Source organism: Peromyscus eremicus, chromosome 4, assembly GCF_949786415.1.
Source record: "Peromyscus eremicus chromosome 4, PerEre_H2_v1, whole genome shotgun sequence".
Classification (NCBI taxonomy): domain Eukaryota; kingdom Metazoa; phylum Chordata; class Mammalia; order Rodentia; family Cricetidae; genus Peromyscus; species Peromyscus eremicus.
Window position 1 is genome coordinate 129,881,391 of NC_081419.1, and position 26,015 is coordinate 129,907,405.

At 46.1% G+C, this 26,015-nt stretch overlaps 1 protein-coding gene across 2 annotated transcripts; it reads left to right on the plus strand.

The window, feature by feature from the left end:
• The first annotated feature begins 1,232 nt into the window (after positions 1-1,232).
• On the plus strand, positions 1,233-24,896 carry Aar2 (AAR2 splicing factor). 2 transcript variants are annotated; one of them, XM_059261772.1, is made up of 5 exons: positions 1,233-2,819; positions 3,036-3,101; positions 6,045-6,845; positions 10,832-11,061; positions 24,246-24,896. In XM_059261772.1, exons 3-5 carry the CDS (start codon positions 6,089-6,091, stop codon positions 24,336-24,338), a joined length of 1,080 nt encoding a protein of 359 aa, XP_059117755.1. In that variant the 5' UTR covers positions 1,233-2,819; positions 3,036-3,101; positions 6,045-6,088; the 3' UTR covers positions 24,339-24,896. The 2 variants fall into 2 exon arrangements, with proteins under 2 accessions (XP_059117755.1, XP_059117754.1); XM_059261771.1 differs by having other exon boundaries at positions 1,246-2,819; positions 24,223-24,896.
• Positions 24,897-26,015: the final 1,119 nt, after the last annotated feature.

Here is a 26,015-nt window from a genome sequence, read left to right on the forward strand (position 1 = left end):
TGGGGAGGGGGAGGAAGTAGTACAGTACTTGTCTGGCATGCATGCAGCCTACCACTGAAAGAAAGCAAGGAATAAAGATTAAAATTAAAATCATAATTATGTAAAATCTAAATTTATTCCTTGGGTCACCTAAGGTACACATTCTACATTTTCCATTTTATTCTGTCAAGAAAATCATCCAGGTCACCCTTTTATATTACTCCAAACCTTACAAAACAAGTCTTTTTTGTTTTGTTTTGTTGTTTTGTTTTTGAGACAGGGTTTCTCTGTGTAGCCCTGGCTGTCCTGGAACTCGCACCGTAGACCAGGCTGGCCTCAAACTCAGAGATCTGCCTGCTTCTGCCTCCTGAGCGCTGGGATTAAAGGTGTGCTCCCCCACTGCCTGGCCAAAACAAATCTTTTTTTTTCCACATACGTTTAATTTTCGGAGTCATCTGTACATACCATTCTAAATACTTTTTAAAAATTACATTCTGAACATTTTCCTATCATTTCAGATGCTATTACTGTTTTTCTCTGTAAAACCAGTTCATTAAACGATATGAAAGCTACACAGTGAAAAGAACCCAGTCTTCTCCAGAGTCCTGTTTGTTGTGAAAGGCAACGGCTACAAGGAGGTCTGTGAATGTGTTCCGGAACTCTCCTTGTAGATTTCTTTTAATGATCGATACTTTAGGATCCCGGAATAGGACTTAGTTTACAAACATTAGGACCCCACACCTCCTGGGCATGTAAAACTAGTCTCTCTGCTCCAGGGAATGACTGGGATAGTTCATCTAAATCAATGTTTTTCTCAGCTTCGGTTGAAGAGGGCGATGAAGCAATTTCTAGAAACATTTTTGTGTCACGGTTGTCCAGTGTTCTATGAATTGGAGCCTCAGTTTGCTGCTAAACTTCCAATGCACAGAACTATCGGCAACCAAGAATACCAATGGTGCCAAAGTTGAGACATTGTGATTTGGATGAACATTGTTCACAAAGTTAGATTCTCAGGCCACCATCTTCATATCCTACAACTTTTGTGTCCAGTGGTAAATGCCCCGAGTCTCTGAAAAGATGGCGAAGTCGCCTGCAACAGGAAGCCCAAAGACCACACCACAGCTCAGCTCCGAAGATGGCAGCGGAGAGGGGAGGGGAGGAAGCTGAACTGCTTCACAAGGAAAATGGAACTGACAGGGCGGGCTGAGATCGATGTGCCTGATGGTGAACATCGCCTCTGGCCAACCTTGGGGCAGCCCAATGTGATTAACCATGATCGCCCCATCTAGCCTGGTCTGAGATGATTCAACCTCCTAAGAGATGAATTGTGAAATTGTGAATGGGACAGATTGATGGATTCAGCTGTCACTGGGGAAGTATGACAGACAAGGAACAGCAGCACAGGGACCAGAACTCCAGCTAGATCATGTTTTACATCCTAGCTGTTCTCTGGATCTGTAGCCATTCTTTGAACCTCGGCTTAATCTTTTGTTGATTGAGAATACTAATTACCAAATTTTCATCCCCATCCTGGGTCATTTTTCTTTGTTAGAATTGTAGCACTGGCAATAAGACACATTTAGCAGCAAGGGAGACTTCTTCTTGGTTAGGAACAGAAATGGGAGATAAACTCAAATCAACTTCTTGACTGATTGGGGCTAGGGAGATGGAGATATAGTACAAAAGAAATGAGGCTAGTTGGGGGACTTGTAACCTTTCTGGGAATGGCAGGGGTTTTCCAGCAATTTGGGCACTGCTTTTATGGGTCCTTTTAGTTGACAACTGTCATAGTGCTGGAGTATGCCACTTGTAAGGATGATAACGAAGTTGGAGGTTATTTGTCTTTTGCTCTGTCAGCCATCTTAGATGTCAACCAGTTTTGGTAAACTCACCTGAAGAAGAGGTTGAAGCCTTTAAAAATTCTGTCTTCAAAGATAAACAAGATTACAACAGGGTAGAAAATCAGGTAGGTAAAGTCAGCAGTACAAGATTAGGGGAGTGTCACACATTGGCTATGGTTAGTGTAAAGATTAGAATTAGTGTCCAAGTGGCCTACCCTATAAATTTTGGTGCTGGTTAGCTAGCCCTCACTATCACATAAGGCAATTCTTTGCAATATATGACATATATCTCCTGGTGGCTCTGGGACCTAGCCCAAGGCCAGACCTGCAAATAGTCATTTACTATACCATATTATTGTTATTAGTGATTAACACACAGTATATCTAAGATAGCTAGCTATGGGCTAGGTTCTAAAGAAATAGTGAAGAAAAAGACAGGCAGGTTTCCTTACTCAATGTGCATTTATAGTTTGCCTGTGGTATTCTGTTAGGCCTGCAAGACACTGGGTGATCATTGTCAGACAGACTGCTGTGGGCTGTGGAAGGAACTGGTTCTCCCTTCAGGCAACAGGCTCGGTTTCTGAAACTCTACCTAGGGATGAGTGTGTCTAGAAGCTGGGACTGGGTGGTAACAGGGCATCTTTGACACTGTGACTGGCATAGTGATGTGGCTAAAGAAGCCGAGGCTACTGGGAACCACCACCTGGACCATGCCTTGGTACCCGTATCTGCTTGAGACCAAAGGACTGTGGCTGGTGAGTATGTTTCTGGAAGGGGATAAAGTGCGTAGTTTAATTAAGATTGTTATCCACGATTCAGGCGGTAATATGAAACACTAAGAAGAAAATGCAGTGCTTTATCAGGAGGAACCTGCGAGCACGGGCCGTTTCTTGTGCGACCTGGGACTCCGCCGGACCACTTTTTCCGTAACACCTATCCGGTGCCAAAGCCGCCGAACTTCCGTCCCGTTTCCGTGGAGCCGGAGCGTGAGGCTATGTGGTGAGTGTCGGTTCTTGGTGCTTCTTTCGTCCTCTGTTTCGTTGTGTGTGACCAGGTCACCTCGCTTCTCGGCTCAGAATCACAGAGTGCACTTAATTAGGCCCCTGTCTCCGAGCCGGCCGAGTTTGTGGGCTGGTATCTCATGAGGCCTATCTCTCTGAGGACCCGTCAGTCCTCCGGCGCCCACGAAGTAACTTTTTCCCCCTTTATCTGTAGAGCTTGGAGACCAGAGACCTTATCATCACTCGATCTGGTTCTGATCCCCTCTCTGCGTGGCTTCCGGTAAGTCATCCACCGACCTCCTGGCTTTATTTAAATGCATATTGTATTTTATTAAATAAAACTTTTAAGCATCGCGTCTGTGCTAGGGACGTAGGACTCAAGTCTTGTGTTTATGACAGCCCTCGATCAAGCACACAAAGTCACACACCTGTCACTGGAGTGGACCGACAGTAAGGCACCCGGAGTATAATCACAGAACACTTGACAAAAGTCAGGAAAATTATTTGACAAAGTGCTGTGGGTAGTTTTCTCTGGTTTGAGGGTCAGAAAGAAGCCAGTGTGGCTGGACCAGTCCTCGGGAGCGAGGATGGTATTAAATAAGCTGGAGTTGCCAAGGGTAATTCATGCAGGGTTTTCGGGGCATAGTGAGAATTTTATGTTCCCTAAAGCCACACGAGAAGCCAGAGAGAGAGCGCGCACATTGAGGAACACGTACTCTCTGAGCTAGGGAGGTGGTGAATGGGGTGAGGAGATGTCTTTATGTGTTGCAGGACGTGAAGAATGCATCCCATTTGTATGTTTCAGATGTTGACTGTGAACTACAGTCTCAAAGAGTTTTATGTCATGACCACACGTGCATATAAACACAAGCCTTCAAGGAATCATACCCATCCTTACTACTTGTGAAATTCCAATAGGTTAAAGATTCTGTTCTTGGTGCTGGAGAGATGCCTTGGTGGTTAAGAGACCTGCTTGCTCTCCCAGAGGACCCGGGCTTGGTTCCTACCACCCTCATGGTGCTCACAACCATCTCCAACTGCAGTTTCAGAGAATTCAACACCCTCTTCTGGCCTCTGTATGACTTTTTTCATTATTTCAGATCAACTGTATGTCTAAAACTGAATTTTTTTTTTTTTTTTTTTTTTTTTGGTTTTTCGAGACAGGGTTTCTTTGTGTAGCTTTGCACCTTTTCCTGGAACTCACTTGGTAGCCCAGGCTGGCCTCGAACTCACAGATATCCGCCTGGCTCTGCCTCCCGAGTGCTGGGATTAAAGGCATGCGCCACCACCGCCCGGCTTAAAACTGATTTCTTAACTCAAGTTATGTCTTGCAGTTTGAAAAAAGTGCTGATTGAGAGTCATTTCTTGTGGTTTTGAAGTAAAGACAATAAAGTATGTTCCTAACATTTTTGTAACAAGGATTTTTTTTCTTCATATTGTTTTGTTTTTAAAGAGTAAAATGAGTTAAGCACTCGATTTTTCTGTTTGTGAGTTGTGAGGGCATGTTTTGTACCTCTGTGTAAAATGAAAATACCTGGTAGTCGGGAGTCCTGCTCTGCAGATGTTTCTGTTGGGGTTCAGTAAAGACCCTGTGTAGTGCAGGTAATCTGAGTGTTTGTCGGTTGAGTTAGTGACTTAGGGAGAAGTTGAAGTAGTTGCTTGGCTTAAATTGGTTCGTGTTGGAACCATTCTTCTAAAAACCTCAGAGGCAGTATGTGCCAAAGAGTTGTTTTGTTTTTAATATTGTGTGTATGTGAGTACATGATGGGGAGGGGTGTCTTATGCTATGGCAAACGTGAGGGTTAGACAACTTTGTGGGTTCTCTTGTCTTCAACTTTTATGAGGGTTCTGGCCATCAAAGTGAGTTGTCAGGCTTACAGGGCAAGTGTCTTGACTTACCGAGCCGATTGCCAGCACTCTGCCCCTCATGTTGTTTTTAATCAAAATGTCTTTATAGGGAATTTAAATGTGGGCAAAATAAAGAATCTAAGCTCCTCCTCGAATACTTACTGTAGACCTGCCATGTCAATCTTTTCTGGATGAGTTGTGGCTCTTTGGGAAGTTGTTTGTTCCCTGGACTTTAGATGTTTTTGTTTTGTGGTTATTTATTTGCTTGTTTTTAAGACAGTGTGTGTGTTCCAGGCTGGCCTCATTCACTGTGTAGCTGAGAACAGCTTTAAACCCCTGATCACCCTGCCTCTGCCTCCCACAGATGATTTTGTGTGTGTGTGTGTGTGTGTGTGTGTGTGTGTGTGTGTGTGTGTATTTCTAAGGTTCCTTTTTGTGCGTATTAGACAAGCTATGTATTTATGTATTTGTATTTCTGAGACAGTTTCTAGCAATCAAGGATGACCTTGAACTCCTGATTCTTCTGCCTCCATCCCCCAAGGGTTGGGAATACAGGTGTGTACCACTGTACCCTGCTAAGTTGTTTTTAAACAAGGGGACTAGTCCTTTTATTTTCCCTCACTTTCAACTAGGTTTTTGATGAGTTTGAAAAGCTCTCCACTTCTCAAACCTTTGGTTAATTTTAGGTGCTCATGGGAAATTAGGTAACAGATTTGATTTGGTCATCTTTGGCAGATCTTAAGGTACTCTCCGGGGCTGGAGAGATGGCTCAGAGGTTAAGAGCACTGGCTGCTCTTCCAGAGGTCCTGAGTTCAATTCCCAGCAACCACATGGTGGCTCACAACCATCTGTAATGATATCTGGTGCCCTCTTCTGGCCTGCAGACATACATGCTGTATAAAAACTTAAAAAAAAAAAAAAAGGTACTCTCCGGTAGCAGGGTTTAGATAGAATTGTAGCTTAAAATGATTTTAGCACAGTTCTAGTTTTAAAGTGGGCCATGCATATTTTTCCATCCTTACCCTCTGTTAGGAGAAAGACTTGAGTGCAGAGTCTAAGATTAGTGTGCAGTGGACACAGGCCAGCAGGACCAGCAGTCGGGCATTCGTTTGGGCACTGTGTGACCTTTCTTTAAGTGGTGGAGTGAAGACTCTTGCTTCTTAAATCAAAACCCTAAAATCTCATTGATCCTGATTTTCCTGGACAGATGCAGGGTTAGACAGATGTTAGACAGATGCAGTGTTGCCATGAGGATTATGGGGGTTGATTCTGTCGGGATCGAATTCAATATGTGGCGTGTAGAGAATGTGCAGTAAATGAAGTAGCCTTTTCCCACACTCTGGTCACTCATTCTCTTTTTTCTCTGTTGTTCTAGAAGTCAAGAAGGAGTCCAGCCTTTGGTTACCCAACACTGGCCCCATGGCTTCCCTGCAGATGGATCCTGAGTTAGCCAAGCAACTCTTCTTTGAAGGAGCCACTGTGGTCATTCTGAACATGCCCAAGGGGACAGAGTTTGGCATTGACTACAACTCCTGGGAGGTGGGGCCCAAGTTCCGGGGTGTGAAGATGATCCCTCCTGGCATCCACTTCCTCCACTACAGCTCTGTGGACAAGGCCAATCCCAGGGAGGTGGGCCCTCGGATGGGCTTCTTTCTTAGCCTGAAGCAGCGGGGGCTGACAGTCCTGCGCTGGAATGCGGTTCAGGAAGAGGTAGACTTGTCTCCAGCTCCAGAGGCTGAAGTAGAAGCTATGAGAGCCAATCTCCCTGAGCTAGACCAGTTTCTGGGACCTTACCCATATGCTACACTCAAGAAATGGATCTCACTCACCAACTTCATCAGTGAGGCCACTGTGGAGAAGCTGCAGCCTGAGAGCCGGCAGATCTGCGCCTTCTCAGATGTCCTGCCCGTGCTTTCCATGAAGCACACCAAGGACAGAGTGGAGCAGAACCTACCCCTCTGTGGTACTGAGTGCAAAAGCTACCAAGAGGGCTTAGCCCGGCTGCCCGAGATGAAGCCCAGGGCTGGGACAGAGATCCGCTTCTCCGAGTTGCCCACTCAGATGTTCCCAGCAGGTGCCACACCCGCAGAGATCACCAGGCACAGCATGGACTTGAGCTACGCCCTCGAGACTGTGCTCAGCAAGCAGTTCCCTTGCAACCCCCAGGATGTACTTGGTAAGAAAGAACTAGACTTTTGGGGGAGGAGGCTAGTGGGGGTATTTTAGAATAGAGGGCTCATCTTGGATTAGCTAGTTCAGAGCTCTTAAAGGAGGTAGACTCATTAGAAGTCATTAAACATACATATGTGTCTTTACCCTTAGCCTAGAGATTTTAAGTCAAGAGAGTTATATTAAGGCCCCAGCAGTTTGGCTGTCTGGCTATCCATCTAATAATTTGAGCATCTTAGACGAGCCAGTGCACATAATCCCATGTTTGGTGATCAGTGACATAGCTTAGCTCTGTAGAGAGAAGGGATTTGACCAATAGAGCGGTCACATTGAGACCAGAGCCCCATGGCTCTTGGTTGCTAGGCCAATTCTGTCTGTGTTCCATAAGCCTCTTCTGACACTTCAGCTTGCTTTTGAGTCCTTAAAATGTTGGTCCCTTCCCTGGCTTAGACCAGGACTTTTATTTTTATTTTAATTGTTACAGTTTTTATTGCTGCTTGCTCGCTTTAATTTAAAATAATATGTATTTATCACAGAACAAAAGCAAAAGTAAAATTTACTCCACGTAAATAACCATTTTCACAGTTTAGTGCATTTTTTCTTCCTTTTCTCTTTTTCCTGTGTATTTCTATATATTTCACTTGTCGCCGGGCGGTGGTGGTGCACACCTTTAATCCCAGCACTTGGGAGGCAGAGGCCGGTGGATCTCTGTGAGTTCGAGGCCAGCCTGGGCTACAGAGAGAGTTCCAGGAAAGGTGCACAAGCTATACAGAGAAACCCTGTCTCGAAAACAAAAACAACAAAACAAAAAACAAACAAAAAGTATAAGTTATATTTCACTTGTCTTTTAGAGTTCAGTCTTTTAAACTTCAGTTACATTCTAGGGGCCCATGGAGTTTTTTTTTTTTTTTTTTTTTTGTTTGTTTGTTTTTTTTTTTTTGGTTTTTTTTTTGGTTTTTCGAGACAGGGTTTCTCTGTGTAGCTTTGCGCCTTTCCTGGAACTCACTCTGTAGCCCAGGCTGGCCTTGAACTCACAGAGATCTGGGCTTGAACTCACAGAGATCCGCCTTGCTCGGCCTCCCGAGTGCTGGGATTAAAGGCGTGCGCCACCACCGCCCGGCTCACATGGAGTTTTTATAGAAACAAGATTAAAGAGAAGCGTTTGTGATGTGCTGTAAGTATTTTCATGTCACAGCTCACCTCTTCAGTGTCCAGAGCTACAGAACTAGTTCTCGGTGGTCACTCCTTAAGATGCTCCTATTCTTCTGTTATACATTTAGCCTAATAAGCACTCTTGAGTGTGATTATGCCCCGGCTTAGGGTTGGATTGTGCTTGTTGCCAGATTTTGCCTCCTCACCAGGGGGTAGGAGGCTGTTCATCACTTTTGACAGCACTCAGCATGGTTTCTTAGTGAAGGCTTCTTCAGTTCAGTGGTTGACAAGTGGCATCTTATTTCTATTTCTTGAATACATTTGTCTTGCTGTTTGTGTGTGTTCATGCACATGCCACATATGAAGGCCAAAGGTCATTCCCTCCGGTGTTGTTCTTAAGCGCTGCTAGCCTTTTTCTTTTGAGAAGGTTCTCTCACTGACCTAGAACTCACCGAGTAGAGTAGGCCAGAGTAGATTCCAGGCATCTGCCTGACTTTGCCTCCCCAGTGCTGGGATTGTGAGTACTTAGACCACCACTCCAGCTTTTGTGATTCGGGTTCTGGGACCTGACCCTGGTCCATGCGTTTGCAGGACGGGCACTTCACTGACTGAGCCTCTCCCCGGCCCTGTTACACCTTTAACGCCTGTCCTGTGTTCTGTTAAATTGTCCAGGGTATTTACATAGTTTCCTGTTGGTGGAGGTTGTTGAAAAGTTTGGTTAGAGACCTTTTTATATCCTTGGCTGACTGATGATACAATGGACATTTTAATGGATACATCTTAATGCATGACATAGTAATATAAATATAATTAATGTAATTAATATAAATTTCTCTGTGTAACATCCCTAGCTGTCCTGGAACTCGATTTGTAGACCAGCCTGGCCTCAAACTCACAGAGATCTGCCTGTCTCTGCCTTCCGAGTGCTGAGATTAAAGACATGTACCACCACGACTGGCTGATTCAGTGTTTTTATGGCATATATATATATATATGGCATATATATATATATATATATATATATATATATATATATATATATGTCTTAAATATATGGCTACCTTTGAAGCCAGGGAGAATGTGTTTGGTGAGTCAATGTGAGTGTGTTCATTTATTAGAGTCAAGGTCTTGCTTTGTAACCCTGGATGGCCTGGAACTTGCAGTGTCCATGGTTCCCCCACCCCCCCTCCTGAGTGCTGGGATTGCAGATCTCACCGCTGCATCTAGCTCAGTTGCCCCAGTTGCTTGCACATGAGCAGTGGCTTCCGAATTGTCAGGCCTTTGTTGGAGACGGGTGCTAATTGGAGATTTGAAAAGGAACTGGCATTTTGAGTGCTACTTTGTGCCCCATATTATTCTAAGTGTTTAACAGGCACTGTAGTAAGTAATTTACTCTTCATTGTAACTCTCAAATAAGGAACTCGAGGCATAAATAGATTACAAAACTTGCTTTAGGTCACACTGCTGCTAAATAGTAGAGCTGGGATTCGAATCCAGGCAGTTTGGCTCCAAAGCCCATGCTCTTAGCCACTAGGCTGCTCAGAGATAACATCAGAGCCCTGTGAGTAAATAAACAAAACTAAGCTGACTGGTAATAGGAATTTAGGAACTTCCTGCTGTGGTAGTCCCTAGAAATGTTTCTACCCAGCATCAATCTGATCTAGCTTTCCATCATTCAAAACATAGTTACACGGTCTTGGGCATGCCCTTGACCTCATCTTAAAATGCCTTCTCTGATGACGTGGAGGGACTGGGCTGAGGACTGAGTATGGTGTGTAATGCGGCTTTTCACCAGCCAACAGTGGGTCATGTCACCTATATTCATGGGAAGCTTAGAATACGAGCCACTAAGAGGTGACCGTTTCAGCAACATGGAAATGTTCAGAGTTGATTGTAAAATACTTTGCTTTGATCTTGTGGGGTTTTTTGTTTTGTTTTTTAAAGATTTTATTTATTTGTTTGTTTGTTTGTTTGTTTGTTTATTATGTATGCAGTGTTCTGTCTGCATGTATCCCTGCAGGCCAGAAGAGGGTGCCAGATCTCATTACGGATGGTTGTGAGCCACCACGTGGTTGCTGGGAATTGAACTCAGGACCTCTGGAAGAGCAGCCAGTGTTCTTAACCTCTGAACCATCTCTTCAGCCCCCAGTTTTTACCAATTCTGGAGTCCATCATCTCTACTTAACCAAAATCTTTTAGTTGACAAACGGGCAGCTTTACTTACTTTCTTTTTTTAAAGTTTTAGGATTTATTCTATTATTTTTAATTATGCCCCTGCGTGTGTGTGTGTCTGTGTGTCTGTGTGTCTGTGTCTGTGGTGGGTATTTGCATGAGTGCAGGTATGCAGGTTGAGACCAGACGAGGTTGTCATATCTCCTGCAGCTGGAGTCACAGGTAGTTGTAAGATGCTTGTAGTGGGTGCTAGGAACTGAACTTGGGTCCTCTGGAAGAGTAGCAAATACTCTTAATCCCTGAGCCACCTCTCTAGCTCTGGGCAGCTTTGCTTTTAATGAGATCTGTTAGTAATTCTGATGGATACGTTTAGGGTCCACCTCCTAAAGTGCCAGACATGTAGTATTACCGCTTTTCTTGTGACCCGTTTTTGTGTAAATATCTAGCCACAGTTTGGTGTCCCATGGTTTGAATTTTTAGCAGTTGAGCAATAATGTTTTCTGAGTGCTTGTTGGGTGCAGACTCCCATCCTAAGTTCTGTTGGAGTGACAGGGATACAAGGCTCCCTGTTGCCGAGGTCTCGTGGAAATGATGGCATTGTAAATCATGTGGGGAGTGTCAGCTGGTGTAGCTTGCTGTGAGAATCTTAGCTCTTCTTGTACCTCATAGGTGAACTCCAGTTTGCCTTCGTGTGCTTCCTGCTGGGCAATGTGTATGAGGCGTTTGAACACTGGAAGCGACTCCTGAACCTCCTGTGTCGGTCAGAAGCCGCCATGGGGAAGCACCATATGCTGTACGTCAGCCTCATCTCCATCCTGTACCACCAGCTCGGTGAGATCCCTGCCGACTTCTTTGTGGACATTGTCTCGCAGGACAACTTCCTCACCAGCACCTTACAGGTGAGCAGACTGGGTTGGGCTGACACACGTAGGTTGGTCAGCAGGCAGGCACACGTGTGAGAGCACCCTCAGCAAGGTCACCTCTTTCTTTCTTGCTGTTTTTCCATGACCCTAATGTTTCTTGAGTGTACTTCCTAACCTGGAGATGTTTCCTGGTTCTCTATCTACTGTGTTGTAAGCACCTCTGTGTCAGAGATCCTCTCTCTGGCCTAGCACTGGGTACTTAGAATTCAAATCCTTTCCACCTACCTAGTTACCTCGCTGTGTTACCAGTTTTTTATTACGGTAAGGAAGTAACTGAGGCAGTCTGCTTTGAAATAAAGGCGTTTATTCATTTATTTTTTGTTTCGTAAAATTAGTGGGTGCCATGGGTGCTTGTGGAGGTCAGAGCACAGCTTCTGGGAGTCGTGTGGGTTCTGAGGATTGAACTCAGGTCAGCATGCTGTGCGTGCGGCAAGGGCTTTTATCCAGTAAGCCATCTCGCAGTCCCAGCAGAGGTTGGTTTAGCTCACGGTTTTGGAGGCTGGTGACTGCTGGTGACAACCTCTGTGAGGAACTAACCAAAGAACCCCAGAGCACTACCCGGTGAGCTAGGAACCTCTCACCAGGCCTCGCCTCTTAGCGTCACCAAACACATGCAGCTTCCAAGGCATGAACCCATGGGGGCTAGATAACCCACAGTAAACCGGAGCACCAGCTCGAGCAGTTCTAGGTCTCCTGAAGCTGGGAGTTGCTGCAGCCTAGTAAGGCAGAGTTTTGAAGCTCGTTATTCCCAGAGAAACATCTGCAGCTCCTTAGATCTCATTTAAGCATTAAAGTAACTTTGATTTCCTGTTCAAACAAAATGTGCCAGTTTCTGCAGAGGTTCTCTGACAGAAAAAGTGAAATTTGCTTTTAACTTGGCAATTAAATTTTCATTATGAGTGGTAATTAGGGAAGGAGCTTCAAACAACTTAGAATCTTCATCCTATGCTATTTCCTCCCTTGGCAAACAGATTAGTTTCCTTTATGTACTGGGGACAGCCTCTGTCACTCACATTTTGTAACTTTCTCTGGTGTAGCAGAGGCAGACACAGTTGTCCGTTTGCATAGCTTCTGTACCACCAATGTCTTTCTTGTCTGTGTGTGATGCCCCAGGAGGCCTGTTCCATGCAAGCTGTTCCTCACTGTGCTCTCATCCCCACCCACAGAAGAAACTAGTATTTGTTAATGCTGTTGGGTAGCAGGCACCATATTTATTGTATCATGTGATGTCTAAGTTTTTCTGTTGCTGTGATGAAATAACCTGACAAAAGCCACTTAAAAGAGAATAGTATTCTGTAGTGGTGAGCTGGGGACAGCCGCCCACATTGTATCCATAGTTCAGAAGCAGAGAGCAGTGATGGCCTGTGTTTAACTCACTGGCTTCTTTTTTATATTCCAGGATCCTAGCCTAGCGACTGGTGGGTGGATCTGTATGCCTCAGTTAATCTAATCAACCAAGTCCCCACAGGCATGCCCAGAGACCCTTCTCCGAGGTGATTCTTGATCTGTCTTAGGTTAGCAATCGAGATGAACCATCACATGTTAGCTCCCCAGAACCCTGTTGGACAGACCAAATCATTTTCACTTTTCAAATGAAAAAAAAAAAAAAAGAGAGAGAGAGAGGTTAAATGATTGACTTACTTTCCACTGGAAAGTGGAAGTCAGGATTTGCATAGAAGTTTGGAACCCCAAGGTATGAATACAGCATAGATTTCCCATGCCCACCCCCCACCCCCGCACCCCCAAAATCCTGTGGATGTTGTTTCTCAGAGGCAGAGAACACTTTTCCAAAACTGCCATGCTATTGGATGAGTCTGTAATTAGGCAGCAGGCAGTTACCTGGAGAGTCTGGTGTTTGGAGGACTTGGGCAGACTGTGGTGATGTGTCTGTCAAATGATGGCTTGAGCCTGGCATGTTCTACTTCAGAAGAATTAAATGCCCTTTTCTGTTCATTATGGAGCAGAGAAGTTAAATCTCTAGTCCTCCTCTGTGAGGACCCTCCTCACAAAGTCACTGGGCTGCCAGGCAGTGTGAGAGTCATAAACTGCTAACTGGCCTCCATTGGTAGCTGCAGCCATGGGGAGCGATGCAGTCTAGGGGGTGACGTGCTGCCCTCATGATGTGAGTGGATGCCGTCACGCCAGCACAGCAAGGCCATGGTATTGCTGGCTCGGGTTGCAACAGTGATCTCAAAATACCAGGAGCCCAGCTGGATTGTGTGATGCCCATGTGTGCGGGTTGCGCAGTGCTGATGGTGTGAGAGCCCCCTGGACAAGACATTTGATGTCATTTGATTTGTTTTTAGACAAGTTCTCTAGCTCCAGCTGGCTTCAAACTCCCAATGATCCAAGTGTGACCTTGAATTTCAGATCCTCCATTGTCCACCTCCCAAGTCCTGGGATTACAGGTGTGTGCCAAACACACCCAGTTTATGTGGTACTGGGAATAAAACCCAGGGTCTCACACTCTACTGCCGAGCTATACTAGCTGATGTCATTATTTGAGAATGTTCAGGACATATGCCTTTAAAATAGTGCACTAGTAAATGTTTTTGAGCACCCTTTACATACATCATTCTACTTCAGTTGTTGAGGAATGCAGACAAGACTTAGCTGGAGTTCCTGTCTTCAAGGTTCATTGATTATGGATTTACTAGCTGAGCACCTGCTGTATACAAGATTTTGTTCTAGAATTGAGACTATAGCTGAGCAAGAGTGTCAGAGTCCCTGACAGCAGGAAGTAAACAGACGAATTAACTAGAGAATTCCAAATAGTGGTGTTACCTGCCCTCTTACCTTGTGCTAGCTGGGGCTCTTTGGTCTCCTCTAGACTCCATCAGAGTTGATCAGCCTCCATGCTTACCTTGTTAAACCATCTGCTTCCCACACTGCTGCCTCTGTTGCTCCAAAGTGCGGCTCTGATCCTATTTCTCTGTGGCTCCCCTGTTTACTAGGAAAGTTAAATGTGCCGCCCTTGGCCCCAAGGCTCCTTGTTACTTGGCTCTTAGCCTGTTCTCTAGCTGCTGTTTCACTATCAAGGTAGTGTCAGGGTCTGTGCACAGCAAGTTCCCAGACGGGCCATGCTGTTTTAGTCTTTTTTTCTGAGGCCAGCTTTGAATTCCTTCCTAGGCAAGTGGTCCTAGCAGTCCAAACAACCGGAACTATACCCATGAACACTGCCTAGACTTCCTTTGTTTCAGTTGTAAAAAGCACATCACTGGAGTCTGATTTCATCTCAGCACATTTGAAAATGTGCAAAGCACTATTAACTGTAAGCATGTTTTCCAGAATGTTCTCTAGAACCTCATAATTTCATACCTTCTGGACTGAACCTGATTCTCCACAGCCTGTCATGTCCTTGGCCGTACATCCCTTAGCTCTGCCTCCTCCGAATACTCTTAGCCTGTTCTGTACTTGCCGCTAACTTGAAGTTAATACAGCATTCCCCAAAGAGCCATGAGCCTGCATTTTTTTCTCACTGTTTATTGTCAACACCTACCATTTGACCCGTGTTACTGCTTGTTTTACGTGTAAAGCATTGATCATTCCTTTGGCAATGTAAATATAGGTGTAACAGTAAAGTCTAACAAAGGGCATTTCATACATCAAAGAAGGAATGAAGGATTCTGGCTGGGGTTAATGTCTGAGGGGCTTGAGGGGTTCTGGAAGAGCTTTATGTGAGGGACATCGATATTTCAAAAGGTACAGTGTGGGCTAGGATATTATAAAACTTTTTTTTTTTTTATGTCTTGGCAGTGAGAATCTGATCCCCCACGCAAAGGCACTCACTTGGGATGTGTGTGACTGAATGAATCAGACCTTAAAAGCTTCCTCAGCTTGCTGCCTGCTCTCTCCCCAGCTAGTCAGGTGGAGCTGGCTTCCTTGCTTAGGGGCATAACTGTCTGTTGTCTGTGGAGAGGAGCTGGCTTGTGTGAGCATTTCAAGACATTAAAGACAGCCATATTAGTGTGCATGAAGTCAGTCCTGTATGACCTCAGCCATTGATTTTTTTTTTCCTCCAAATTTCCCAAGTGAGACACTTGAATAAATGCTACTGGCTTTTACAAATCCCTTGGATTTAGCTTGAAAAAAAATGATTTGTTTCACAGAAAGTTTTTTTTCTTTCATTTAAAGTAACTTAACTCGCCATAATTTGCTTAAAGTCAATGAAAAGATAATCTGGAATTAATAGTGTGTTGGAAAGAGTTATGCACAAAATAAGGATTCTAACTACCAGTTGCATAGTATTTAGGCATATAGTCATATAACCATGGTGTTAGGAGATCTGGGATTTTTATAGCTGTAGATGCATTCCAAGCAAGCTTTGTGCCTTATCACTGTTCTGGGTGTCATCTCTAACAAGTATATCTGTAGTTAATTTTTGTTTTGTCTTGTTTTTGAGATGGGTGATGTTGTATTTTAAAAACAGTGGGAAGGAGTCACACCATACAACAGGACCCATGTAGGAGGTTTATTGAGGGGAAGGGGAGAAAGAAGGAACAGAGAAGAGGGCAGGGACCGGTCCCTGGGGATGAGGAAAGGAAAGAGAAAGGAGATTGGAGGTGGGCAAGGCCCGCCTTTTATAAGGAAACATAGGGAATGCACACAGGGAGTGCTCTTAGTGGCTGCAGCTGAGGTATATCCTGTCAGAACCCTAAGGGCAGGCCAGTACAGATGCCCAAATGCTAACAATCCTCCCTTTTGCTTATTATAAAAAGGTGAGGAGTTAGAAAGGGTAGCAGATGAGGCGGGGATGAGGGTGCCATGTTCTTGAGACTGCTTCCTGCTGGCCTGGGGGGGGCATCGATCATCTTTGAGGGACCTGAGAAAACTAGGGTGCTGGCCATGTCCTGAGGTAGCTGGCTGTTTCACTTTGCTGTCCAGGCTCTCTGGAACCGTCCAGCACTGCTTGGACCCGGCAAGATACTGTTTGAGGTGGATCCAAGTCGACTCCCTGGAGCTCACAAGAAATCATGATGAGATCATCATCCAAGATGGAGAGAGCCACGTGGCTGCTGTTAGTAGTTACATGCACATACACACAGAATTAAAGAGGAGTTGAGTAAATAGAAAGGGAGAACCGGTGTGTGCTGAGCAAGACGAAGCTGGCTTCTCCATCTCTGATTCGCACGTTTCAGCAAACAGAACATTTAGGGAGGAAGAGCAGACACACACAAGCGAGTCTTAGAGCAAAAAAAGGGAAGAAAGTGGAGAATTCTTTCTCAATTCCCCAACTGCCTGGTCCAAAGAATGGTCAGTGGGTCTCCAAAAGACATCCCAATGGGAGGGAAGAGGTATATGACACAGTTCCCAAGGATGAGGCAGAGAGAAGATCCAAAGGCCTGAATGTTCTGGCGTCCCAGGGATCCAGGGAGGATCAGATTAAGTGGGCACAAGCTGTTCAGTGCTCCGTCACACGAGAACAGGGACCGAGGGCTAGGAGCCCGAGAGAAACACAGTCGCCTGGTACCAGGATTTTGAAAAAAGCCAGAAGGCAAGGAGAGGACTATGCTTGAGAAACAAAGCCTCACATCTAGGGGAGTGGTCAGAGGCAGGTGGCCCCACCAGAGACCGAATCGTTGGTATTGAATGGAAAGCAGAGCTGTTGGTGAATGAGAAAGCAGATTTGTTACAAGTGTGAGGGAGAGGGAGCGGGAGAGTGAATGAGTGAAAAGCTGCCGTGGAGAAGGGACTTAGTAAGAGAAAGCTTGAGAGCAGGGTACCCCTTCCATCTACCGGATGGCTGGCAGAAGCTGCAAAGGGCCTGTGAAATACCAGGATATGGAGTGCTGGTGAGCAGCCATTTTGACTGGTACATAGGACCAAGTCTGACTGCAAAGGCGGGTAAGTTAAGCCCTCATGGAGGCAGGCACATTTTCATGAGTGAGGTAGAGAAGGTCCAAGGGCTGGAATCTCCAGCGCCCCAGAAATTCAGCGAGGACCGACAAGAAGGCGCAAGCTGCTCAGTGGACTGTCGTCCGATGGGCTAGGAACCCGAGGAAGACATAGTTAGTTGCCTGGTACCAGGACTTCGAGAAAAGCTAGAACGTGAGGACTGTGCTTGAGAAACAAAGCCTCATTCGTGGGAAATGGCCAGAAGTGGGGGGCTTACCAGTTGTTGGTGTTGAAAGTCCCAGCGATCCGATCTGTTAGGTGGAAAAGTAGGGCTGTTGCGGGCGGACCAGGTTCCAGGGTTCCATCCTGTTACAAACTGCCAGGAAAGCCTTCCCAGTCAGGGAACCGATGTTGTGTTTTAAAAACAGTGGGAAGGAGTCACACCACACATCAGGGCCCACGTAGGAGGTTTATTGAGGGGAGGGAAGAGAAGGGGCAGGGACCGGTCCCTGGGGACGAGGAAGGGAAAAGAGAAAGGAGACAGGCGGTGGGCAAGGCCACCTTTCATAAGGAAACTAGCTAATGCCCACAAGAGGCTGCAGCTGAGGTATATCCTGTCAGGACCCTAAGGGCAGGCCAGTACAGATGCCTAAATGCTAACAGGTGGGTCTTATGTATCTCATGCTAGACTCAAACTCACTATGTAGATACATGATCTTAAACTCTTGGTCCTTCTGTCTCTCCCTCCCAAGTGCTAGGTTTAGTGGCATGTGCCACCATGTGCAGGTGATGTGGTGCTGGGGATGCAGCCTAGGACTTGTACCTGTGATGGACATACTCTACCAACCGAGCTACATCCCTAGTCTCAATGATGTCTTTAATGTTTATGTGTATGGGTGTTTTGCCTGCATGTATGTTTCTGCACCACTTGTGTGACTAGTGCCCATGGAGACCAGAAGAGGGTGTCAGATTCTCTGGAACTGGAGTTGTAGACTGTTGTGAGCTACCATGTGGGTTCTGGGAATTGAACCTGGATCCTCTGGAAGAGCAGCCAGTGGTCTTAACCAATGAGCCATCTTTTCAACTTCATATCATAAACATTTCTAATAGATAAATGTACCTACCTCCTCCTGCCATGACTGTGGCTTTTATTTGCTCAATATGCATCGTCTCCTTTAGCCCTCAAAACAATGCAAGAAGTTGGGTATACAGCCCCATCATGTGGATGGCACCGGCCTTGTGTTTTTGTCCCCACTCATACAAAAGAGATGGCCAGGCTGAGATTTAGATTTGAAGCCTACTGTAGGGCTATATACGTGTCTCCTATATATAATTATAGCTCCAGATGAAGCAGCCCAGGTTTTCTGAACTGACTTCGGAAGACATAATTCCAGGCTGTTGAGATAGCTCACAGGTGAAGGTGCTTGCCATGGAGCCTGTCGACTTAAGTTTGATCCTAGGGCCCCACATGGTAGAAAGAGAAAACTGACCCCTGCAGATTGTCTTCTGACCTCCACATGCACACTAAATTAAGTAAATGTCATTTTTAGAAAAAAATTTAAAGAAGACAGGCCAGGTATGCTAGTGCACGCCTTTAATCGCAGATCTTGGGAGGCAGAGGCAGGGGGATCTCTATGAGTTCAAGGTCAGCCTGATCTATAGAGTGAGCTCCAGGACAGCCAGGGTTATAGAGAGAAACGTTGTCTTGAAATAAACAAAACAAAAACAAACAAGTTCCTGGACAGTCAGGACTCCACAGAGAACCTGTCTTAAAAGAAGACGTGATTCCTGGAGCTTTCGCTTCCTTGCTCACCACCGCAGCGTGCGGTCTTGCCTGTGAAACCGCTTGCCTCAGTTATAGTGATAACAAGTGTTCTGGCCAGTTTCATTTGTAAGCCAATCACCTGAGGGCTTTTGTTGTTTTTTTAAGTAAGCTTCTGTTTCGGCCTACTGAAAAAATGTAGGATAAGACAGGCTCAGCTGCCCTCTGTGATGTCTCACTTTCTCAGTGGGGCGTGACTGGATGTATATTGCAGTCACTGAACTTTGCTCTTTAAAAGCTTTCATGTTTATGAACGGAGAGTTTTTTGTTTTAATTTCATAATAGACTTAATGATTAAAGTGTTGGTACTTTTTCTATATTTGAAGAAAAACATGTAGTGGCCATGATTTTATTTTTATTTTATTTGGTTTTTGGGATGTTGTTGTTTTGAGACAGGATCTCACTATGTAGCCTAGACTGGCCTGGAACTCACTCTATAGACCAGTCTGGCTTTTACAGATCCACCTGCTTCTGCCTCCCTAGTGCTGGGATTAAGTTCATGTGCCAACTTGCCTGGCCCATGTTTCTTTATTTTAGATAAATCCATTCATTTGCAGAATGTGATCATCCTGTTTTAAAAGTCTTTTTTTTAAAAAAAAAATCCAAGCTTAATCAGCCAAAATTAAGATCACTCATTTTTCTATGGAGTTAGAATTTTTTTTTTTTTTTTTTTTTGAGACAGGATTTCTCTGTGTAGCTTTGGAGCCTGTCCTGGAACTCACTCTGTAGCCCAGGCTGGCCTCAAACTCACAGAGATCCGCCTGCCTCTGCCTCCCAAGTGCTGGGATTAAAAGCGTACGCCACCACTGCCTGGCTGAATTTCGCTTTTATAAACCAACTTCACTTAAGTATACTTTGCATACAGTGAAATGCGTGCACCACTACCGCCCAGCTTATCCTGGTTCTTTTATCTTCAGATTAATTCTATGTTTTCTTTAAAAAAAAAAAAAAAAAAAAACTTAGTAATCATCTAGTTACTTTGTTCTCTAAGGTAAAATCAAGTAAAGATTTCTAGCCAGGCGGTGGTGGCACACGCCTTTAATCCCAGCACTTGGGAGGCAGAGGCAGGTGGATCTCTTTGAGTTCGAGGCCAGCCTGGGCTACAGAGCGAGTTCCAGGAAAGGTGCAAAGCTACACAGAGAAACCCTGTCTCGAAAAACCAAAAAGAAAAAAAGAAAAAAGTGAAATTCCTTGTGGTCTGTGGCCCAGGTTCTGGAGACCTGGGGACAGTTGCAGAAGCACTCACAGGGCTGGACGGAGGTTCAGTGTCAGGGACGCATTTGCTCTGTCGAGATAGAAGAAGGTCGTAGTGGAAACTCTAAGATTGACCGTGCCTGCTTGGTTGGAGCATGCTGAGTACGGTGTGGTGAGCCAGCATCCTCATCTCTACAGTGGAATTGGTAATTTCCTGCCCTCCAACCTGCCAGGCTTGTAGTAAAGAGTTAAATGACAAGTTAAAGGACGAAACACTTTTCAGATTAGAAGCTTAAAAAAAAAAGACCAAAGGCTTCGCTTGTACCCACTTGTAGTTGATTTTACTCTCAGGAATGTTCGGAAGGTAGGTGGGGAAGGTGGGTGATGACTCTGAGCGCAGCTTGTTCCAGCCTCTCACTTCCGGCTATTGCCAAGTGCAACACAAATCTGTGTGTTGTACTTACTGTTTGGTGAGCTCCTGTGGGCCTTAACTCTGTGCCAGGCTCTGGGTGGCATGCTGTGTTGGATACACTGGTAAGTATGATTTGGTCCCTACTCTTTAAGGCACGGACCACTGTGATATAAGACAATATGAAAAATGCCATTGGGGAAGCCAGGCCCAGTGCTAAAGGAACAGAGTTCAGAGCAGTTCATTTTAGCCTGGGCCCTTGAAAGAGTCACAGAAGCCAGCAGCATTCTGGGGCCTGGTGTGCAGCTCATCTCTAGGATCAGCCTTTTTTCCAGCACCATCACATAACGGACAGTTATTTGGTGCCAGGGACTGTGCAGAAGGTCCGTAAATTAATGTTCCTCGAGCCCATGCTTGTCTTCGTTCTCCTGTGCGGTCAGTAAGTTCTGTGTCTGAATCCCGGAAGTGCAGAATGCACGTATGAGTGGGTCACTGTTTTGGATTGCTTCACTCTTGGATGACATCAGCAGTAAACAGCCTGTGACGTCAGTGAGATTGAGGCGACCAGTGAGGTGACCCTGGGCTCAGGGAAGCACAGAGGAGCTTTTACTGCCAAGATCATGCAGCCGCTCCCGTGAGTTACTGCTCTGGCTCTTTCTTGCAGTTACGCTCCCCACTCCTGTATTCAGTTCTCTGGGTAAGCCAAATTCCGTAACACTTGCCTCCTACCCATCTCCAGTCACTCTGCCTCTGCTGCCGTCCCTGTGGCTCACAGAGAATGAGCCTCACTCCTGCTAACAGACTGTAGAGAGGTTGGTGTTGCCCCTGGGAATCAGCTGCAGAGTAGAACTGTTTCCTTTGTCAGACAAGCTGCCTGGAACTTGCTGTCCTCCATAGTGCTGTGTAGGCCAGCTACAACCGGAGGTGACTCAATCAGAGACGCTTGTGCCCTGTGGCCACGTCTGGGGTAGGCCTGTAGGGTAACAGGTGGCAGACAAAAAGCTTTGTATTCCCTCTTAGGTAATTGAACAGCCTCCTACCCCATGTCCTTAAAGTACACATTCTGAGCTGGGTGTGGTGGCACAAGCCTTTAATTCCAACACTGGGGAGGGAGAGGCAAGCTGATCTCTTTGAGCTCAAGGCTAGACCAGCAAGGGCTGCATAGTAAGACCTTATCTCAAAAAAAAAAAAATTACTTAAAAAAATGAATAATAAAACCATATTCTGGTATGTCTTTCTCAGAGCATGCTGGGTGTACAGTTTGAGTGTCTGAAATGTTTTTGAACAGTGGAGTAGTTTAAGAAGTAGTAGGTTGTTAATCCTAGCACTTGGGAGGTAGAGGCAGGCAGATCTCTCTGAGTTTGAAGCCAGCCTGGACTACAAAATGAGTTCCAGAACAGGACAGCCAGGGCTGTTACACAGAGAAACCCTGTCTCAAAAAAAAAAAAACAAGAAGAAGAAAGTGGTGGAGGTGGTGGAGGTGGTGGAGGTGGCAGTGGCGGTGGAGGCGGTGGAGGCGGTGATGGTGGAGGTGGTAGAGGTGGCGGTGGCGGCGGCGGCGGCGGCGGCAGCAGCGGCTGTGGTGGAGGTGGGCTCGGGTTTGCTGTTATTCTTATAAGGAACTGGAATGGCCTTTCAAATGTGTAGAAAATGTCTTTCTATTCCTCTACCCGTGTTTGTATTAGCTGAAACAGTTCACGGGGAAATCAGAATAATGGCTCAATATCTAGAATGTATGAAGAACTACTGTAACTCAACAATTGAACAGCCCAACTTAAAAACAGGCAAAAGACTTGAGTAGACATTTGGCCAGAGAAAATATACAAATAGCTAATAACCTCATGAAAACATGTTTAATATCACTAATCACTAGAGAAATGCAAATCAAAATTACAGTGAGATAGCACCCAGATCTATCAGAATGGCTGTTGTTCAGAGATAAAAAGTAAGCAAAGCAGAAGAGTGTTGAGCAGCCGCAGAGAACTGGACCCTGTCTTCTGCCGGCAGTGATGTACTGTGGTCCACTGCTGTGGAAATAGTGGCCAGCAAAGGAAGTTGCCATAAGGTGTAGCAGTTCCATCTAGGTCTGCACTCAAAGATCTGGAAGCAGGGACTCAAGTATTTGTACAGCTATATTCATGGCAGCTTTATTCCCAATACCTAAAATGCAAACAGCCTAAATGGCTGTTGACAGGTGAATGGCAAATAGAATGTGGACTACCAGAGGCTGAAGGAGGTGGATTAGGGGTTAACTGCAGAGGATCTGAGTTCAGCTCCCAGCATCCATGTGAGGCAGCTCATGGCCACCTACAACTCTAGCTGCAGGGCTGGATCCAGCACCACCTTCTGGCCTCTGCAGGTACCTGCATGAGTATGGACGTACTCAGACACAGAGGCATAAACATATACATAAATAAAAACCTTTAAAATGTGTGTGCGTGTGTGTGTGTGTGTGTGTGTGTGTGTGTGTGTGTGTGTGTATGCACAATTGTAATATGTCTATATAAAGATATGAGCTTGGCATGGTGGCACACACATTTAATCTCAGCACTTAGGAGGCAGAGGCAGGAAGATCTCTGTGAGTTTGAGGCTAGCCTGGTCTACAAAATGAGTTCCAAGACAGCCAGAGCAGTTACACAGAGAAACCCTGTCTCAAAAAAACAAAACAAAACAAAAATATGAAAGAGAGACAGAGAGCGCACAATCACGCCTTCCTGAAAGTATGTATGAATTGGGGGTGAGGAGGCACAGGGGACAGGGTCTTACTATGTAGCCCAGGCTGGCCTTGAGCTTGAATTTCTTCTGCCTCAGCCTTCTGAGTGCTGGGGTTACAGGTGTGCACCACCATGTTTAGCTCTACTGTTTAGTTTTGGTTTTCCAAGACAGGGTTTCTCTGTGTAGCCCTGGCTATCTTGGAACTCACTTTGTAGACCAGGCTGGCCTTGAACTCACAGAGACCCATCTGCCTCTAGGTGTGCTCCACCAACGCCTGACTACTGTTTAGTTTTGAAAAGAAAGGAGATTCTGATGCATGCTACAACATGGATGAACCTTGAAGACATGCTAAGTGAAATAAGGCAGCCACAGAAGGACTAGATGCTATCAACTTCCTCCTCCATGAGGTCCCTAGCCTACTCAGAGTCAGAGACAGAAAGCAGAAGAGTGTTGCTAAAAGCCAGGGGACGGGAATGATAGGGAGTTGGGGTTTCCTGGGTAGAGCTTCCGTTGGAGAAGATGAGACGTTTCTGAAGATGAGTGTTGGTGATGGTTGCACCATGGGAATGCACTTATTGCCACTGGCTAATCACTTAAAAATAGTTTAAATGGTAGCTATGTCTATTTTACCACAATTTAAACAATGGTAATGTTTTTTAAATGAACATTAAAGACAGCTTTTAAGAGGAATGGAAGCCTCAAACTGGTATTCTATGGCCCACTTAGAAGATTAGAGCAGCAATTCAGCCTTGTTGGCTGAGGGCCTGGGACTTTATGGGATTCAGGGGCTTATGTGTCTCCCCAAACTTCTTTATACCACCTGGTATAACTATCTTTTCTTCTGTGTTACTGCCCAGGTGCCTTGTAGCTCTTACCCATCCTGTCCCCTTCCCCTGCCCTCCTGCCCCCCTGCCCAGGTGGGCAGTAGTGGTAACACTGGTGGCCTTACTTTCATGGGGCATCTGTGCCCAGCATGGTAATTTTCCATTCCAGTCCCGTTCCAATGTCTTCCTTCTTGGTTTTGGGGGGTGCATAGCAGGTGTCCTGGGACTGTGCCAGCAGCAGCTGATCTACTGCCCCAGAGAGCCGAACACTAGGAGGAAATTTCCACAGCTTTTAGGGCCCCTGTTCTCAGGAGTGACTTTCCCTCTGTTCTCCGTAGGTTTTCTTTTCTTCTGCCTGCAGTATTGCTGTGGATGCCACCCTGAGGAAGAAGGCGGAGAAGTTCCAAGCCCACCTGACGAAGAAGTTCCGATGGGACTTTGCTTCGGAGCCTGAGGACTGTGCCCCGGTGGTGGTGGAGCTCCCTGAGGGCATTGAGACTGGCTAACTGCAAATCCTGAAGCCAGGGAGACCCCTTCCCACGTGGCTACTACCCATTTTCTCTGCTCATCCATCTGTCCTGGGACCCTCCAGCATAGTGATCCAGTCAGGTCCTGCAGAGATGGAGCCAGGCTCCCTCTTCACCAGTAAATGCATTCCTTTGCTGAAAAGTGGGGCATTTGTGGGTCCCTTTATCCTGGCCCTGGTGCTTAATTTCAGAAAAAGGCCCTTTCAGAAGGTCCAGGTGAAACCTGTCCCAGCAACAGTCTAATTCCTTCTGACAAGGAGAAAATGAACCTTCAGTCTAAAAGACTAGCTGCTTATTCCATACCTGGTTCAAAGAAGAAAGAAGAGACCTGGTCCATCCCTGGTGTTAGTGGGTGAATTTCTAAGTTAAATGTAGGTTTGAGGTTGAATGTGGTTGTACAGGATTTCTGCCTGCTCCTTGTTGAATGGGAGGAAGCCTGCCAGGAACTGGGCCTCTGAGCTCTCAGGAGCCCAGCCCGAGGAAGGCTGACAGGAAGATGGCGCACTGAGTCTGACAATGGTCAACTTCAGCATCCTCTCCTGAGGCCCCTCCTGCCTAGAAGGTTGATGTCCCAGAACTGGCCTCTGGTCTGGGGCTTCCATTTTGAAGGTGCGACACGGAAGCCTTCCTTCCACATGTCCCCACTTTTCACTGAGGCCATCGTGACTTTTTCTGATGACATGGAAATTCATCAGCAAAAGGAAAAGTTCTTGTCCCAAGTCTGTTTCTTAGGCCCTGTTAGAGGTAGGCCTTTTCTTCAGAGCCCTGGAGATGCAGGGTGGCGTAACTTCCCAGCCCTGCTGTGGGGCTGTCCTCACTCAGTGTTGTCACGTTTCTGGGTTAGGGAGTCTCGAGGGCACACCCGTTGTGCTGTGTGGGCAGAGTTCTGCCTCAAGAAGGGCTCCCAGGCCCTCCACCCTGACCCCAGACCATTTGCTGTGCTCTGGCCTCCCGGTGACGTCCTCTTCTGGGGCTCAAGCTCCCAGCAGGACACGGAATGAGAGTCTGTTGGTGCCTCTTGTTTCCTTGGAGATTTTTTCCAAGTGGAATGTACATTAAAGTCTTTGAGTTGGACTAATCCGCCTGTGTGAGTCTGTAACAGCTAATCTGCCCAGTTTCCAAAGCAGCCAGGCTGCTGTCCACAGACAACACATCTACCTGCAGAGCATGCCCAGGAGACCCTGCTCAGCCCCACAGTCTCTGGAGAAGGCAGGCAGACGGCTTTGCCTCTGTTTCCAGTGAGACACACACCCTGTAGCTCTGTATTAACCTGAAGTTTCACCTTGTGGGAAATTGCTGTTCCTTTTCCTCAAAGCCCACTCATCAGAACTACCTGGGGAGCGTGTTCACAGTGCAGATCCCAAGAAATGCAGTGCTGATGGACTTGTGCCCAGGGCTGGGGAGATGGATCAGTGGATAAGTGCTTGCTGTGTAAGGTCCCCAGAACTCATGGAAAAGCCAGGGGCAGCAGTGCACAGCTGTAATCCCAGTGCTGCAGAGGCAGGAGGATCCCGAGGGCCTTCTGAGCAACCAGTGAAGTGAGTTGGTAAGCTCCAGGTTCAGTGAGAGACCCCCTGTCTGTGGAAAGTGATAGAAGAAGACAT

Coding starts and splice junctions, on each gene's coding strand:
- Aar2 (XM_059261771.1), top strand. CDS start 6,089: ATGGCTTCCCTGCAGATGGATCCTGAGTTAGCCAAGCAACTCTTCTTT. Junction 6,846..10,831: donor CAACCCCCAGGATGTACTTG/GTAAGAAAGAAC, acceptor TGTACCTCATAG/GTGAACTCCAGTTTGCCTTC. Junction 11,062..24,222: donor TCCTCACCAGCACCTTACAG/GTGAGCAGACTG, acceptor TGTTCTCCGTAG/GTTTTCTTTTCTTCTGCCTG.